Raw genomic sequence first — 18,404 nt, 5'->3', positions numbered from 1 at the left:
ACTGAACACAATTTTTTTAATAAAACTCACCAGACTTTGAGAATTACATTTATACTATGAAATGCACCAGATACTGAAAATAAGACTTCTACAGTTTCCTTTGTTCAAACCATACCACACGGAAAAATAAAAGTTAAATACACACTGTGAATAGAAAAAAAGTGGTTCCTTTAAGTGAAGACATTTTGAAATCGAGGTAATCCACAAGATTTATTGGTCAAATGCAAGAGGTAGAGATCTTGCAGTCAGTTAAATTTCTCCGTAGATTCTTTGTACAACAGATCCATCAGTAGTGCAACTCGTGCAAGGATGAATGACATGGTCTTTAGAGTCCTGCGACATCTACAATTGAGCAAAAACATGACATTTCAGATATGCAACTATACATCGAGATATAGTAGAGACTGAGCGTGTGTCAAACTCACACATTTACAGCAGAAATGAGGTTTGGGAGCTCTTTGTCCCCAATAACAATAGTGACGGCAAATTATTAAAAGCAAGAAACAGAGCGAAAGCATTGATTGATTGATTGATGTGGCCTTCTATAGAGGACACTCTAAATTACAAATCACACTTAAACTGAAACACTGGAAAGCAGTGAAAACCTGCTGACCCACTTCCATAAACTAAAAATTCGAAGGGTTCGTCAAACCATGCAACGTCTCTTGATAAAGTGTTTAGGGTTGGGTTTGCACCGCTTACACCCATCACTAAAGCCAGCGCATTCCTGCTTGTGAATCAGGTTCTATATTAAGTGGTAAACAAGCAGTGTCATGCCCAGGACATGCTGGGTCAGAAGGTGGGGACAGATGGAGGCTGTGCGAGATGAAAAAAAAAAAAGAAATTGAAATGAAACTAGATTGTGAGTAACCCCTGAGCGCTGTCCTGTGTACATAGTAGTGTATGTGACTTCATAAAGCCACTTATGTTGATGGAAAGCACAGGCCATGGTTTAACAGACAGAGGATGTGAAAAGGAAACAGACTGAGCAAATATCGTCCAGTTTCGCCCCTCTCAGTGCAGTAACCTGACCCGCAGAGCTCTGATTCTGTAGCTGCTCTGACAAGGAGTCCTCTTTGGACACGAAAACCCTGAAATTTTGAACACGACACAACCGGCGTGCCGGGAGAGGAAGGGTGGCTGGCTGGCTTATGATGCCACATCTGCCCTAAAGTGCGGGGTGTTTGTGTCACGCTATGTGTTGATGGTGTGGCTGATGCTCTGCGGATGGAGTTGCCGCCACATTTGCTGCTGCTGCACAGCCAGCTGCTGAGACTGATCTGATGATGACAGGATGTTGATCAGAGGCGCCACACAGTTGGCAGGAATGATCAGACCTGAAAAGAAAACGGAAAATAAGTTGAAAAATCAAACATTTGTGGAGCTCTTTGAAATAAGTGGAATTTATTATATCTGTCTGGATTCAGACCCAACACCCCCCCCCCCATTTTAATTTTTTACAAATGTGTTAATGGTTACATTAAACTTGTAATCAAAAAGCATGTCTAAATAAAATTATTACATTTACAAATTTTCAAAGTTCAAGAAAATTTAAATGTTTAGGGTCTGATGAAACATTTTCTTTGTTCTTATTAGTTTTATTCCATTTTATTATATTGTTTTTTTATTTATTATCATGTGTATATTTTTTTTTCAAGTTTTCAGTCAGTTAAAATGTTCTGCATTCTATATTAATGGCTAAATTTTAGTAATCAAAAAGCATATCTAAACTGAAATTATGAAATTTATTAATTATACAAATTAACACCTTTCAAAGAAAAATACATTTAAGGCCTTATGGATTTTTTCTGTGTAAATTTTGTTTTATTTTCCCCAAAGTTCTAGATCTTCAGTTTGAATTTATCTGGATTCCATTTTAATGGTTTAGTTCAATTTTAATAATCAAAAAAGAATGTCCAATTCAACTGAAACTTTAACATTCTGAAAAAAAAAAAAAAAACTTGTGCATTGTCTTTTAAAATTAAATTAAAATGAAAAGTTTATTTTTTGGAGGCAGTGCAAAAGTGTTTTCCAGTTAAAATTAAAACATGGAGGGCAAAAAATTGCCATTTCTTTACATTTCTCTATACTGTAGAATGATGCTGTATTTGTATATGTTGGACAACATACCCACAATCCTCTGCCCGTCCTCTGTTCTTAAACGTACAATCTGCATCTTCACGTTGGCTCCGCTGACTGAAGCCAGTACGCCCTCCACTTTGGTCCACACACTGAGGACGGAGCCACAGAGGACATAGTATGTCCTACACCGAAGGCCGATCTCACATTGTAGCCCCACTGACACTTTCTTACAGTTTCCACGCCTGTCAAAAAGAGTGTTCCTCAGGACAACATTTTCAGATTTCACAATGTACAAAACAAAAGTGAAACTGCACGTTTGTTTCTATTTTCACTTCTGATATTACTTAAAAAAAAAAAAAAAAAAAACACCTACCAGTACGCGTGCGAGCAGACGTTAGCCGAGGAGTTGTACTGATCAATCCAGTGCTGCTTGGCATCATCAGAAAGAACCTATTTTGAGATCAGGATTAGAGACTGTACAAGCTGAAGAAGTTACATGAAACAGTCTGCAGGATGCCAAAATGATCTAGAATTAACATTCACCAAGCACCAAATGAGATAGCACATTTTTGTTGCGATGTTGTGATCATAATTGCTGCAGAAGAGTCTGTAATTGAAGTAAAACTGATTGATAGACATGTCCTGGTCAGAATATCTGGACTTTATCTTTCTTTTCATATTGAAGGTATTTCAGCATTCCCTTTAGATCCACAGCACAACTGGTCGATTATGTACAATGTCTGCTCACTATTCTTCAGTCAATTATGAAAACGAAGGCAAAACCTGCATATTTTACCATAAATAACCAGTGTGGTTTTTATTGAAACACAATGATAAACCAAAAACATTAAGAAATGCAATGAAACTGCAGTAATGTACTACCTTTTTACTTCTCTTCTTGATGTCTGCATAGGTCTCCAGTTTAACTTGTTTTCCAACATTTGGTCTGTACACCATAAAGAGTCTCTTTTTGGGGTTGACCTCCTTTACCAGTATGGAGATTTTCTTGTTATTCCGCACCTTGAGATGAAACAGAATGCTGTTAGTTTCAGTTGTTAAATGAATTGGAAGTGGAGTGCATAAAGGGGGAAACAAAAATCTTGTTCACCTGTACGTAAAAGCCATCATCTGGTCCGTTCTGGTCGGCCCAGACGTGGGTGGCATCCTCCCATGACATTCCCCGTTCCACACTCACCTGAACACAGAAACAAGTTTTGACTTTTTAGTAATTAACCAATTAGGACATATTAACACCAATAATTTAATCACAACTATTTTAGTATCCCAGTATGGATATACATACTGTATAGAGCTCCACATGCCCTGAGGTGGAATATCCTGGAGTCAAGAATTTCTTTACATCAACTTTCTTCACTTTTTCATCTCCAGAACCCAAATCTGCAAAGAAAATATACATTCAAACTGAAATGAGCAAATCCTGGAGTCTAAATCCTGGAGTTGTTCAATACATTAAAATACGCAATGACTAGGGCACAGAAAGATTTTTCTAAAAGTAACATTTTTCCCAACGTGATTGGATATATCAAATCAAAACAATCGGTTGCATTTTATAAGCTGGTGTGGTGAAATTTAAACATTGGTCGACAAAGTTGTATTTGAGTTTTATGGCCTTTAGCCCAAGATTTGTTACAATAGAACCCCCACCAAAAAAATACCGGAGGAGAAACTGGGTCTTTTACATTTTTTGATTTAAAACCGCTTCATACCTAAAATTCCCATATCATATCTTCCAGTCTTTTTGGCATTCTGAATGACAGCACTCAATGTGTCAGAGAAATACTGAAAGAGAGCATTTTGTTGATGGACCTCCATTCCAAGAATCCTGTTCAAGAACTTCCCGATGTTGTTGTAGTCTATAAAAAACAAGAAATTAATAAAAGATATGTTGCACGAAAAAATGAAAACATTTGGGCAATAACAATAAGCTGGGGAACATATTCAATTGCAAGTTAAAAATACTTAAATGTTTTACCCTATTTTCATTTATTTTGAGACCTTATGTACTAATATATAAATACATGTGGATTAGGAGATCATGTGATATTATATTTTGTTCATACAACAGTACTGTGCTTATAATGTATTCAGCCAATCATAGTAAAATCTGTATAATGAATTTACGTGTTTTTAGTCTTTCCTAAAGGCAGGGCAGCCATCACTCTTTGAGGTTTAATAATCACATTAGGCCAGAAGGTGATTCATGTTTTTCTAAATTTAAGAACTCTTAAAATGATAATTAAACATTTTGTTATACGTATGGGTGTGTGATAACACGATTTTTGATCATTGAAGATTAAAACGTCTCCACAATCTGCTTTTGAAAAAATATCACAGTATCGTGCTACAGCGAAAATTCTATCAGCTGCAGTTCTGGCATCTCAATATGATGTACAATTACGCATTTACATTAAATGTTAACTCACTGACGAGTTCCACTTACATGACACTGCACTTATTCAAAATCACAAAATTACATTTGCATGTGCTTTAAAACCTTGTCGGTTAAACTTTTCATTCATGATGTGCTTTCTCAGCACGTACACCTGAAGCGCAAAAAGTGGAACAATCCTGGAATGTTTTCCTCAAAAACCCTAATTTCGTTGCGACTAAAGATAGAAAGACATGAACATCTTGGATGACATGGGGTGAGAAAATCTGGAATTTTATTCTGGAAGTGAACTAATCCTTTAAGACTTCCTATATAGCCTTACAGGTGATCAAACTGAATTTAAGACATTTGAAGACTTCTAAAAAAAAAAAAACAGCAGGTACCCTGAACATTAAATGTATGAGAATGTAACAGACTGAAAATCTCTCACCTTTGTCCAGTGAGAGAACACCAGATCTATCCTCCACATTTATCAGCCCCACTCCAATTAAACCATTGCGGATTTCTGAAAAAAGGAAATGCAAAGCAGAAAGATTAAGTTAAATTTTTTCTAGTTTTCAAGTGACTCTTTTCCTTTTAAAAACAATCACCTGTACCTTTAAAGAAATCCCCGTCAAAGTCAGCAGGTGGAGACACTAAAGGAGAGTCCAGACTGACAATAGACTTCATTACTATTTCCAGAGCGTTTCTGCCGTACTGTAGATGAGAAAAAGACATGAGCATATTGTCTAGAAACAACCCTATTTAATACTGACGGTGTGTGTAATCTAATCTTACTTTGTTGTCAAAGTTAAATCGGCTGAGATCTCTCGTCTCTGTGGCCCTTCTGTCTCCATGCGTTAATGCCCCCTTTTTGAGAAAGACAAACACAATTAGGCGTACAAAATTAAATCCCCCATTAGCATACAACACGTGCATGAGGGACTTACCAGGCTTTCTAGTCGTTTGGCAACAATCGAAGCGAATCGTTGCTCTCCAGCGAGTTCAGAGATGAGAAACACATACTCAGGTGCTGTGACCTGGTTGGATCGATGTGTTCGACCTGTTTGCAATTACAAATTAATAAAATTAGACTGTATTAATAGACACTCAATTGTTTGAACTAAGTTTAAGATTTATTCAATTAAGTTTCATATGAAATTTTGTTTAAATTTGTTTTATCAAACAAATTAAATGTGACGCATATGATGTGCATTTTTCTTATGGCTTAGTTCGTTATTGACTACCTGCATCTATTTGAAATCATACTTACAAAAAGTGTTCTTTCAAATTGCTTAGAACTAGCATAAATCTATTAATTATACAAATAATTTCAAGGCAACATCTGTCATTTTAATTTAGTTTACCTTGAAACACTAACTTGGCAAATGAAAACTTCAATTAAAAACTATAGACAGATGGGAAAAAAACTATTAAAAATAACAAAATATTTTTTTTATATTGATGAAAACTGAATATATACTTTTTATAATATGTATACACATACAAAAATATAATAATGAAGATAAAAGTAAATAAATACCATGTACCCACCAAACTGCTGAATAGCTCTGTCAGCACTCCAGGGCAGCTCTAATGTCATGTGTACCCTCCTCCTCTGGTTCTTCACTCTGCGGTCGGCTTGAAGTGAAATCCCAGAGCTGGCAGCCTCTGAGATAATTGCAATGTTCTACAAAGGTGAACACAGAACTGTTTAAATGCTGTTCATTATATCACAACATTACACAGATGTGGGTAAATAACAAAATAGCATACCTTATCACCATCCATGAACCTCTGCTTCTCCGTGAGGTTTAAGATTTCAACTGGAACATCAAGCTCTGATCGAGACTCGTAGGAAATGGTGCCATCATCATTGCTGACTACCCTGCCTTTGCGGCCAGTCATCTGCATTGCATAAGACATGCACAATAAAAAAAAAAAATGGCGTTGTTTGAATTAAATACACGGTGTACACAAAATAACTGACGGCCCTAAAAATAAATCTCTACAAACAGACCAACCTCTGCAACAATATCAGGGCCTCCCAGCTCATCGATGAGTTCATCAAGTGTATTGGGTGGCAGATTCTCTGCCAGCTGCTCCAGTTGCTCTAGCAGGTCCCTCTTCATCCGCTGGGCATCTTCAACAGCATCCTGACTGGTCACACAGCTGCTCTCCTCCGGCTCACTTTTGGCTTAAGAACAAGTATTTAGTTTGACTATTGGTACTATTATTCACTGGACAATGGCACTGGACTTCTTCAACAACTTTCAGCTGCAGTTATCTGTGATAAAACATCTAGAAACATTGTGAAGAGCTCATTGGTCACATACCTATAGCAACCGTGTTGTTTGAAGGTTTGATGGTGGGGGTTGTGAAAGTGGGTCTGGTTGTTCCAAGCCCAGAGGCTAACAAGGCACTTTGAATAGAGTCTGGATCAATCCTCTTTTTCTTCTTCTTCTTGTTCCTCTTGTCTTTGCTCTTTTTAGTGTCTTTTCTGATGAGCCACGGATCTAAGTTTCAAACAATTTGCAGCATTTGAATATTTCTAATTATAATTGTATCAACACCGAACTGAATTAAGCTGGATAAAATGGCACTTTAGTCTTCTGCAGAGCTGCTTATTGTAAAAACGGGATTCATTTTATATCTGTTAAACTTTGCACCATGGACAGTTATTGAACAGAGCTGAATCAAAGCTGATTAAATAATGACAGTATTATCTTACGTTGAGCTGCTTTTCAGCTGCAACATTAACAGTGTTCTGTTTATTTTATGTGGAACTGCTTTGAAACAATCTGTATGCACCCCTTTCTCATTTCCAGGGTTCTCTCAGAAGTGCAAGTCATCATAGATGGGGGAAAATTCTATAGAGGTGAATGGAAATTACAACAATATGTTTGCATTCTCATTCGCCCCAATCCACAATAATATTTAAGACTTTACAAAAGATAAGAAAAATATGAAGAGATTGATTACACTGATCAGAAGAGAACATAATTTGTCACCAGTCCCTCAGCTGTTGTTTTACAAACACTTGTGCAGAAGAGTTAACTAGTTTTCTGTAATTTAAAGCTAAGGTAATATAACAAAGTGTAGTCTTTTAATTTACTAAGTTAATCGTATTATGTCATCGCAGTCTCGGAAAAGGGTCCCTTGAATAAAGCGCTACAAAAATAATATGGCTCGACTATCTTGGGTGCAATAATTTACAATGTTAACAAGTGCTACAGATTCTCACCATCTTCCTCATCCTCACTGGAATCATCCTTAAAGGGGTTGAAGTCATCTTCATCCTCCTCCCCTGAGCTGACCGAATTGAAGCTGTCGTCGCTTTCCACATCTTTGTCTGAATCGTCAGAGTTGCTCTCATCTGAGCTGGTACCAGACAGACCACCAGATTTACGAGCCTTCTTCACTTGCTTCTTTGTTTCTGGACCTGCAAACACCAGTCACCAACTGTCATTACTCAGTTTCATTTTCAATTTGAGTAACTTAAGAGTGGTATTACTTCCTCCAACATCGAAATGCACTCATAGCTTCAGGGTAGAAACTGCTTTTCATGTGCATCTGAACAGTACCTTTTCGCTTCTTGCCTTTCTTCTCAGTGGAGGTTTCTGATGGTAAAGGTGTTTCCTTCACACTTAGGTCAATGCCTAAAAGACTGAAGAGTTTTTGTCTGTCTGGTGCAGGAAAATGCTTCTCCACCAGGGACTGCAGTACACCCCTTTAAAAAAAAAAAACAAATGAAAATGACACTGTCTATCATCTGCTAGTTCACCCAAAAATGTAAATGTACTCAACCACAGGCCATCCATGAGGAGTTCGTTTTGATGCATTTGTTCAGATTGTTCAGAAATTTAGTGGCCGTGTCAGAGCAACACTGCACCGCAGATGTGTGCAGTGTAAATTGTCTAAGCATTAATGGCAGGGAAAGCCCCTTATAATGCAGCAAGGCCACGTATGAAGTGTTTCTGTTAGGATATAGTACATTGAAGAATGCCAAGTGACTTACAAATGGGAAAACCACATTTCCATTGTAGTTCTGCAAATTATTCATTTTTCTTGGATGGCATAAGAGAGAGTACAATAAAAAGTATTTCCTGCATATTTATTAGACTGACTTTGCAGTGGAGACAAAGTCATTGAGCTCGCCTCCTCCCTCCTCCAAGGCCTCAAGGGTTCGAGCCTCTCCAGTTGATTGAAGACCAATCACCACACACTACATGGAAGGTTACAGATCAGCACAACCAAAATCACCGCAATTCTTTCTTTCATTTTTGAAAGATTTTTGCAATAAGAGAACGTCCAACCTAACCTTTCCATTTTTAACTTCCTCTCTGGCCAGCTGCACCACTCTCCGTACCTTGGAGGCAATGCACAGGTATTTGAAGAACCTCTGGTGAGCAGACCAGAACTGACCCCACATGGACTTTTTCATCCGTTGTTCTGCATCCATCAGATTAGCGGCTTGCTGGAACTTCTCTCTTGCTCTTACCCACTGCAAGTTTGCAAAATAAATGACTTTGTGTGAATATAGAATAATTTAAATGATCATAGACACATTGGCAAAAAAACATTCAGTTTTAGTTTTGGCATTTTACGCACCAAGCGAACCGATTTGTTGTACATCTTGATGTAGTCCTGCGTTAAGGGAACTTCTTCGATTTTAAATGTCACGCCTGTGAAGCTCAGCTGTCGAGCGATGTACATTCCTCTCAGCTTCATATCCATAGCAACAATCTCCATGGCACCAACACCTCTAAAATAAGAGGATAAAAAAAAGAAAAGGGTTGCATTCAATATTGAGAGGATGCATGCTGGTACTAAAAAGCAAGGTCATAGACACAGACTCTTATATGATCAGCTCACCTTCTTTCAACAGCTTGGATAAAATTAGTAAATTCTTTAAAAGGAGTTCCTTCCCCCCAGATCCCAAGGCGATTCATGTAGGCCATATTGCGGGGCTCGGATGCTCCTACACAAAATCCAACAAAAGAGGTGTAAATAGAAAAAAACTTAAATGCATTTGGAGGAAAAAAAAAAAAAAATGCATCCATGTTGGCCAAAATACAACATCCAGTGTCACATACCTGTAGCACTTGCGTACACAACCCGGGCTTTTGGCAGCTTGTTCTGCAGCTCTAAAACCGCTAGGCCGGTCTTTGTGGGCTTTGATGACCCAATAGGGCAAACATTTTTGGCTTTGTGACACTCATCAAATATGATCTGAGATACTCAGTCAAGGGAATCAATCACCATAGTTACTAGAGAGCTGAATACAATCACACCATGTTAAGCGCTTGACTGCGGTTCAGTCAATACGCAATGCTTTTCTGCTCTAGAGCACGGAATGTTCCTCTAGAGATGTCAGGTTGATGTAGTACCAAAATTGTGGAAATGATAGATGCGACTTCTGTTTTTTATTTTTTTTATTCCCCAAATAACGCAACACTAAAATGTTTTTGATTCTTTTAACCAAAAAGTAAAATGAAGGCTTTTATTTAGTCTAAAAAACTAAACCAAAATATGTTTTTATTTTAAAATCAAATTAATAACATCTGTCTAATAAATCAACACAAAAAGAGCACAAATAGTTGTATATGAACATTTAAATTGCCCATAAGGTAAATATCATATTTTTTTATATAATAATTTGCTCCTGAAATATAAAACATTTAAATGGTGGCTGTAATAAAAACTTAATTTCATAAGAGATTGATTGACTTGAACACATTAAATACGTTACATGTCAAAATAATTAAGAAAACAAATTGAGTTAAAAAACTAATCAAAAAAACAAGTTTTTTAGCTAACAAGCTGCAGAAATTGAATGGTTTACAACCGGTTTCATTGACACTGTTGAAACACTGCCGCTAAACTGAGTGGTGAAAAGCCAAAAAGAGTGTCAAAATGTAATTTATTGCATAAATTTAGTTTGACAATATCAGACTTTCTGTTTTCTTTTCCTTTTAAATTGAAAGGATACAACACCATCGAAGTCATCTCCGCACCAGTGTAGTAACTGTTTGAATCTCGTCTTATACTTTCCCCCAGACTGGCTCTCTCCAATCAAGGATGAGTATGTGGCAAAGATCACACCTTTTTTCACACTGCCATTGTGTTTTGATGAGATCTTTCCATATTTGAACTGAAAGAGAGAAAATTTAGTCAAAATAATAATAAACAATCTCACATGTTGGCTAAGCAGCACTTAACATACCTTGTTTAGCGAATGGACCAGAATGTTCTTTGCACCGATGTCTCTCAAGTCCCTCTCTGCATCGTATTTCAAGTCATTTGATACACTAAACCTGTACAGACCAGTGGTGAAAAAAAGCCATGTATAATGGTAAAATTACACACCAAAAAGCAGTTTTGAAAAGAAAGAAAACAGGTAAATACCAGAGGGATCTTTTCCTGCCAAGAAGATAATTTTCATATATGATTCCAGCAATGGTTCTACCCTTTCCAACGCCGGCCCCATCTCCAATCAAGTAGGATGCCCTGTCTCCATTTGGTAGGAATGTCTCATGTTGCTGTATGAAGAGACACGATTGAAAGAGATAGATCTGAAATACTGCAGTAAACAATATTAGAAATAACAGTACGTTATGTATAATATGATTTCACTTGCATAAATGAACTTAACTGATTCCTAAGCGGTAATACCATTTTAAAGGTTAGAATATATAAAAAGGCCCAAACCTGAGCAGCATACGTGATAGCCTCAAGCTGTAGGGCAGATAACCAGCCTCTATCTATGGTCTCCTCTGGAATGGAAAGTCTGTACCACACATCTGGTGGGTTGACACTTGACAGAGAGCTGGTCTCCACCACAGGATCAGGATGCCGCAGTCCAATTCTCACTGAGAGACGAGAGAAGATCAACTTTACAAACTTGCCAAAAACAGTGAAAAACAACGAGTTTGTTGTCATTATTATTCATAATAATCCTGTATTTTTCATAGATTACATCTAATGTACAGCTAAGAAATTACTGGCTGTGCACAAGCCTTAACTTAAGCATTCTGATAACATGATAATACATACGTTTCATCGGCATGTATTCGGCATATGTCTCCGCATGACCCAGCTCCTCCTCCTCTTCTTCCTCTGGTTCCTCTTCTTCCTTCATTCCTGGTAATTTCTACAATCAATTAAATTAATAATTAAAAAACAATCCCAAAAATTTTAATGACACCTAAAGTCCTCAGTGAATATCTTATCAGATTTAAATTCAAATAAATAAGCTTACATTTACAGGTGAGAAGCTCCGCATTTTCATGTCATCATTGACCCAGATTCTTGCTACATCTTTGCTGGACACTTCCTTTTTCAAGCCATTGTTTAATTCCGCTGAAGAAAACGGACACAGAAAATATTTACACATGAGAAACGAATATTCACACACCCACAGTAGTGTGCCGGAAATGATACGGTCCCACCACAACATGAAAGCACCTGTGAAAAGAGACTCAGTGCACTGCAGTTAAAACCCTACCCATACCTGATCTGTTCATCATCTTTGTGGAGATCAGAATAATTTCTGAAAGGAAGAGCATTGACATTAAAGAAAACACAGCATGATTACATCCACACAGTCTCTCAAAACTTTAGTCAATGCTCAAATTTTTAACAATACAATTTTTCACGACTTTCACTTGGTTTAAAGCAGGGATATAAATACAGCTATTAAAAAATTGGTTAATTGAAATAAGAGCTGAAATATGATGAAAAACTATGAAAATTTGAAATGCTTGGTGCACTAAAAATACTAACTGGAAATTAAGAAATGAATACGAGTTAGAAAAAGCACATAAAATTACTAGAAATATAAAACAGCTTAATTGAAATACTAATGAAAATATTGGTATATAAATGTAATTATAATAAAATGCACTGGTTTGAAGCACTGACAACTGTTTTTAGCTGCATTGTGAACATGGCCTAAATCAATAATGTTTCTTTTAACAATATAAACCTAAAAACAGGTCTGTTATTCCTTATGAGCATCAAACAAGCTTTAACGCCTCCAAAGATGGTTTGAGCTCATGTTGGTTTCGTTTTGACAGCTGGAGGCAGCACTTGAAAACTGGCACTTGGCGTCAGGTTTGCAAAGTGCCACAAAGCAGACAGCTGTATCATCAGACCATTACAAGCAAAAAAACATCTATGATCGCTTGAGGACCAGCACGTCTGCCAGCACTCACTTGTGCCTGTGGCTGTTGCTGTAGCAACAGGTTGCGCTATGTCAGTTGGGGGCTTCAACTTCATAAGCTCTCCAAGGCTGCTTGTCTTCAGGCTGCTGGTTCTGAGAAGGTCCTTCAGTCTGATCTGCTCATTATTCGGTGGGACCACAGTGCAAACGGTGGGAGAGGATAAAGAGCTCCGTTGTGCTGTCGAATTTGTGTGCACCACCTTGGTTACTGTGATGGTCTGCCTGGAGGTGGTACCAGTTGATGGTTTGGTCACTACAATTGTACCCAGCGATGGCAACTGATTCAGTTGATTTAAAACGAAGGTGGTTGTTGAGGGTTGAGGCTTCTCCTGCAAAGACGACACAGAATATATAACCAATGCATAACATTAAAATGTTACACAAGCAGCAGGTTCAGACAGACCGAATGCCTATAGTTTGCTCACTCACTGTCTGCATTAAATTGCACAGAATAAAAGGCATGAAACCGCTAGTTCTAATCTGTTTGGATGTAGCTTCCAGAAATAAATGCAAACTAGGGTTGTGACTAGTAGGCTTGCCACGATAGATGGTGTTGACTGTTAGGTTAGCTGACGTTGTGTTTTGTTGTTGCATTCAAGCAACTGACGCTGAAATGCGCACGGTGCTTTTAAGATATTTAAAAGCGAAGGAAAGTGAGGAAAATAATGAAAATTCTAACTAATTAAAAACAAACAATTGCTTTATTTTTAATTGCTGAATGTCCACTGTTTGAAAGTGAAAGCAAAATGTGCACGCCACTTTTACAAGCTATTTAAAAGTGAAGGAAAGCGAGAAAAAGAGGGAACGCCCCTGCGGGGATACCGATATTACCAGTGTTGTAACACACAGATTAACCGTTGGGAAAAGAGAGAAAAAAAACAAGTCATGGATAAGTCACATTTTATTATTTAATTCAGAAATAGGCCTAATGCCGACTCGAACGGTTTACAAACATTATAAACATAGTGAAACATACATTGTAAACATAGCTAGGCTATTTTAGTTCTCCTCACTCCACAACAAATACTTTCAATTAACAGAATTTAGAAAACAAGAATTAAAAATATAAGAAGCTATAGCAATGTAAACAACAAGCCAAACCAAATTTAGGCTAAAACGAAACTGACGTTGGGTCTTCTTATTCGACACAATCAAATGTTTCCATATTCGCTATGTATTTGAAATTATTATTAACTATGTAGCCTACTTCACTCGCCTTCCAATATCCACATAAAATGCATGTAGCGCCAGTGCAATCACTTGAATTTTTTCCGTCTAACAGTGAAAGCAATAACTCCTTTTAATCAAATATAATCAGACTTGTAAAAGGTTTGCCTTTATTTGCGTACATTCACAATAAAAACAAATCTTTGTGCTTTTGTAGTCTAAAGTAAAAATAGGACACCGCTTTACGACGTCTTGTTTCCTTTCGCACAGCACAAAAAGAAACAAAACTCTGCATACTAGGCTATTTGTTGCACAGTTTTTCTTAATTTATTATTTAAGTAAAAATGTATTATTATATTTGTTATACATATAGGCATATATATATAGTCCAGCTTTATTATGTTTTTCTCTGCTCGCATAAGCACTGCAGGTGTGTGATGTTATATGAAGAACATGTGAATCCGTTTGTTTGCATTTTCCCTCTTTTCCTTGCTTTCCTTTACTTTTTAATAGCTTGTAAATGCCTGTGTGCATTTTACTTTCACTCTATTAATTACTTGAATGGATACATCAAAACAGTACAAAAACATGATTTGATTCATTCTTTTATTTATTTTCAAATACATGACCGGTGAAATAATCTGTATATTGGGTATAAAATAATACAGATAAACTCTGTATTAAACGGCAAATAAAAACTAAAACTCAAGGTTGGTTGCCTTATAACATACAGGCCTTTCAGCTTAAATGGGCAGTTCTTGGCAGGGTTATGATAGTTAACCAAACTACAACTAAAACCATAAAAAAGAAAAACATTTCCTTACTTGAAATAAAATCCATTAACATTAACTTCAACATTAATGTTTACATCAACTTAAAATTAAAAAACAAAAACTTATTTAAGCCAGTTGCCAAGGCAAGATTTTTCATTTTAGTTTAGCTAGTGTACTAAAAAATAACCAACATTTAAACTTAATTTATAAAAACTACATAGAATAAACACAAAAAATGACAAGACAAAAATATAAAAATTCAAATGAACATTTTTAAATATATAAATACACATGAATAAAAACATAAAAAAATTGTAAAAACCATAATAAGCAGCAATCTGAAGCAGATTTTAGTCTGTTAGTGATGCTACATGCAACTCTTACCCTGATTGTGACTGTAGGAGTAGGCGGAACTGCAGGTTCAATCCTGACAACTCCAGAAGCTTCATTACTGAGACCGATGTCAAGTGCATTTAATGAGACTGACTGAAAAGGAAAAGAACGACTCAATCATCACTTGTTAATCAAAAGTGCTACTTTAAAAGAGTATACTTTTAACTTCAGTTTTGTTTTTAGTAGGTCTGGGTTGACTATCATTTTGATGAACCAATGTTGATTTTTAAATCCTTATCTATGCCGTTTTCTATTGTTGTATAAACAACACTTCACCAAATGTTAATTGTGCCGAGACTCAAATACTACAAGCTCAATTTAAAAACTTAGCAATCAAAAACAACAGAGCACAAATATTTTTTCACAAATTGCTTTTATCAAAAAACTTAATAAATGTGTTTTTGGGCTTTTTAATATGTTGTAACATTGCTGTAGCTCCTCCGTTCAAGCGGCATGTGAACAGATCATCTCTTTCTCTTAACTACCAGTTACAGCACAATCTAAACATGAATGATCATCAAAAGATATGTTATCGCTCAATCCAGGGTTTCAACTACTGAAAGGTGTCATAAAGCTACATTATGCTCAGGAAAGCAATTTAATGCCCATGGCTCATTCCTTAGCTAGAAAAAAAAAACTCAAAAGTGGAGCATTTTGCTAAATATTAGGGATGCCCCCATAATAGTCGATCAGAGGAGACTTGGTCAACCAACATTTTATTAGTTGCAGAAAAAGAAAAAAATTATTCCACAGGAAGTGGTGAGGTCACAGAGTCCATGATGGACAGATCATTACAGCTGGATTTTTTGGTACAGTAACGTTACGGTGCAGTAATTTGCTCTTAAAATAGTCATTTTGGTCATAATTGGATAAGAGTAAAACATCTCTGGAATCTGTAAAGCCTCTCCTTTTATTTGTGTCCACTCACTATAACGACAAAACACTGCACTTTTGTTAAATAAAAACCGAATATTCTAGGATTATGTAAATCATATGAAACTTGCAAGCAGGCGCTTCCACTGTTGAGATGATCAGTCAATGTTGCCGAAAAAGTTTATCAGTATATTATTAACATGTTAATGCATCTTAATCTTACCGTTTTTCCCTACTAAATATATGTAGCATATGTCAATCATTATATATTCTTCAATATTTAATGTAAACTTTAATAAATCTGCCAGTGAAACAAGTTCAAATGTTTATTTCAACAACAAACTGAAGTAAATCTATTTTTAGACAACTAAGAAGTGTATATAAAAATGGCCTCATGTCTGTATACAACCCAGTTTTTATTTGATGTTAATTATATATCTGAAACTAAATTGCAATTGAATGTAGTAGTTTGGGTGTTAATTTTAACCTTTAACATTATCGTATCAACTAAGAGGGTTCACTGTATAGTTAAAAGCTTTAGTTAAGCGATTTATTCTTTACGAAAGATTAATGTCCTGTGTACCCGATATATATAAAAAACGATTGGATATCTTAAACAAATTGATGTGTAATGGGTCAATACCAAGCCTTAGCTTTGAAAAGAAAAAAGAAAAAACTAAACTGCATGAAAATGAGTAAACCATGATGCATGTATGATGCATTTTAATGACCTGGTGTGAAGCAGGGACTGGAAGCGTGTCATGAGGATCAACATCAAATAGATCATTAGGGCAGATTCCACTCTCACTAAGAGCAGCCAAAAGCAAATCTTGTCCAGGATCCATTGTCTAAAAGACAGAGAAAACCATAATATTAATAATCATAAAGAGACTCTGCTTTTAGAAAGTATACACACAATGACAAAACACCCAATTAAAGATCACATCTTTCCAATCACATGCTGTTGGAGGCTACTAATAGTAACGTTAGACCTTTGCGACTGAACACTGCATATTATATAAACCTAAACAACACTTATTAGTCAAGAAACGCATTCTTGAGGGACACAACGGCTCACCACAACATCCACCTCCACACGTGTTTGACAAAACTGATCCAACAAGATACTTCCTGGTCTGACGGTGATGCTGGATTTTAATATTAATCAGCTTACACGCTCAGAAACCAGACTAAAAGCAAAATAACACTCCGAAATGAACAACATGTTTAAATTAAAAGGCGATCATAACCTGTCGTATAATCTGGTGATTGTGAACACACTAAACGTGCAGCTCTCGAGTCCTAAATATTCAGTGGAGACGTTTAAATGATTCCCCGAAAAAGAGATCGTGGTTTAAAGGCACATTATAACATTAATGTATAATATAAATACCATTTAACATAAAAAGTCTCACTAGTCAAGACATATATAACTTTATATGTAAACTGCATGTGGTGAAACATACCTGTCTCGGTTCGGTGGTTGCTAGCTAATTTTCCTCACGAATCGTTTCATAAACTTTGAATATCAAAATAGGAGTCAAAACGCTCTTTATAAAGGCTATACCCGGGTTCATATAAATCTAAAGGACTCTGACAAATAAAATAAGTGCCACAAAATGACATTTGAAGGAATAATTCCTGTCAGTGACTTTGTCAAAAGTGCGCTAACGGCTCGCCTCAGGTTAGCTGGCTCCTTCAACCTATCACGCGAAACGCGATTAAACTCAATAGTCTCTTGCACAACGGCTCTAAACCGACCGAAACTGTAAGCGTGACAGGAAACAGATTAAATCCGCCGTCTGACAGCTGATGTCCAGTAAGAAAAACACCTACTCCACTCAGTTTCTACGGATCCCAAACGTCGCAGCGGAGTGCAGGATGTCGCCGCTGCTCGCGCTGCTTGTTTTCTAACCGCCGCGCGCCATCTTTACCCGAGGCGCGTGCTGGTCACGTGACGCTGCAGCCCAAAAAACACTCGATCCCTTGTCCAGAAATGTTCTCAACGCGACTTGCGTGACGCGTCGCGGAGCATCGGTCGAAAGCCGGATTACGACCATCTTTCACAAAGCACTGAAGCCCGTACATAATAATCGAAATGTTTGATTATATTTTAAAATCAAAAGTAGTCGGAGAAGGAGAGCGCCGAAGCCTTGTCACGTGACCTCCCCCTTCCTCACTTTCAGGAAGTGACGCGAGGAAAATAGTTTCCTCCAATGACACGTCAAAATGACATTGCTGAAGCCATGCTGGTAAGGTCAAAGGAAGATTCTGACCTCTGTTTTACGACAAAGGTTGAAAACAACCAATATATCAGAAGATGAACATTTTAATTTATAAATTATTTCAACCAAATTCGAACATCGTTAAACAATCTTTGTGTATTGTATTTTTATATTGTCCTAAAACCCTTTGAGTGATGAAGAAAGTAACTTAAACTTGTGGAAAGTATAAAAAGTCAACAGATTAAAATGTTATGTGTTATGCGAACATAATATACCCG

General features: G+C 36.7%; 1 protein-coding gene across 3 annotated transcripts; it reads right to left on the bottom strand.

Moving 5' to 3' along the window:
• Window positions 1-191: 191 nt before the first annotated feature.
• On the bottom strand, window positions 192-18,092 carry LOC113054713 (protein strawberry notch homolog 1-like). 3 transcript variants are annotated; one of them, XM_026220448.1, is made up of 33 exons: window positions 17,368-18,092; window positions 16,633-16,749; window positions 15,020-15,121; window positions 12,688-13,024; window positions 11,985-12,023; window positions 11,733-11,833; window positions 11,528-11,624; window positions 11,183-11,343; window positions 10,880-11,013; window positions 10,698-10,788; window positions 10,464-10,625; window positions 9,568-9,703; window positions 9,347-9,452; window positions 9,083-9,236; window positions 8,793-8,975; window positions 8,599-8,696; window positions 8,056-8,201; window positions 7,716-7,913; window positions 6,808-6,987; window positions 6,496-6,668; window positions 6,248-6,379; window positions 6,026-6,161; window positions 5,422-5,534; window positions 5,270-5,341; window positions 5,089-5,188; window positions 4,923-4,997; window positions 3,810-3,956; window positions 3,386-3,480; window positions 3,191-3,277; window positions 2,965-3,102; window positions 2,456-2,532; window positions 2,131-2,324; window positions 192-1,337 (listed from the first exon to the last, which is right to left on the bottom strand). In XM_026220448.1, exons 2-33 carry the CDS (start codon window positions 16,744-16,746, stop codon window positions 1,195-1,197), a joined length of 4,221 nt encoding a protein of 1,406 aa, XP_026076233.1. In that variant the 5' UTR covers window positions 16,747-16,749; window positions 17,368-18,092; the 3' UTR covers window positions 192-1,194. The 3 variants fall into 3 exon arrangements, with proteins under 3 accessions (XP_026076233.1, XP_026076232.1, XP_026076234.1); XM_026220447.1 differs by having other exon boundaries at window positions 17,738-18,092; XM_026220449.1 differs by lacking the exon at window positions 11,985-12,023 and having other exon boundaries at window positions 17,738-18,091.
• Window positions 18,093-18,404: the final 312 nt, after the last annotated feature.

The sequence above is a fragment of the Carassius auratus genome, chromosome 35 (assembly GCF_003368295.1).
Source record: "Carassius auratus strain Wakin chromosome 35, ASM336829v1, whole genome shotgun sequence".
Taxonomy (NCBI): domain Eukaryota; kingdom Metazoa; phylum Chordata; class Actinopteri; order Cypriniformes; family Cyprinidae; genus Carassius; species Carassius auratus.
Note: the sequence above shows the minus strand (reverse complement) of the source record. Positions and strands in the feature narration are given on the sequence as shown.

Excerpts from the sequence above, each read along its gene's own strand:
- LOC113054713 (XM_026220448.1), bottom strand. The coding sequence starts at position 16,746 with ATGGATCCTGGACAAGATTTGCTTTTGGCTGCTCTTAGTGAGAGTGGA. Across the intron at positions 15,122-16,632 it reads CAGTCCCTGCTTCACACCAG|TCAGTCTCATTAAATGCACT; the intron begins GTCATTAAAATG and ends TTTCCTTTTCAG. Across the intron at positions 8,697-8,792 it reads AGGAAGTTAAAAATGGAAAG|TGTGTGGTGATTGGTCTTCA; the intron begins GTTAGGTTGGAC and ends CCTTCCATGTAG.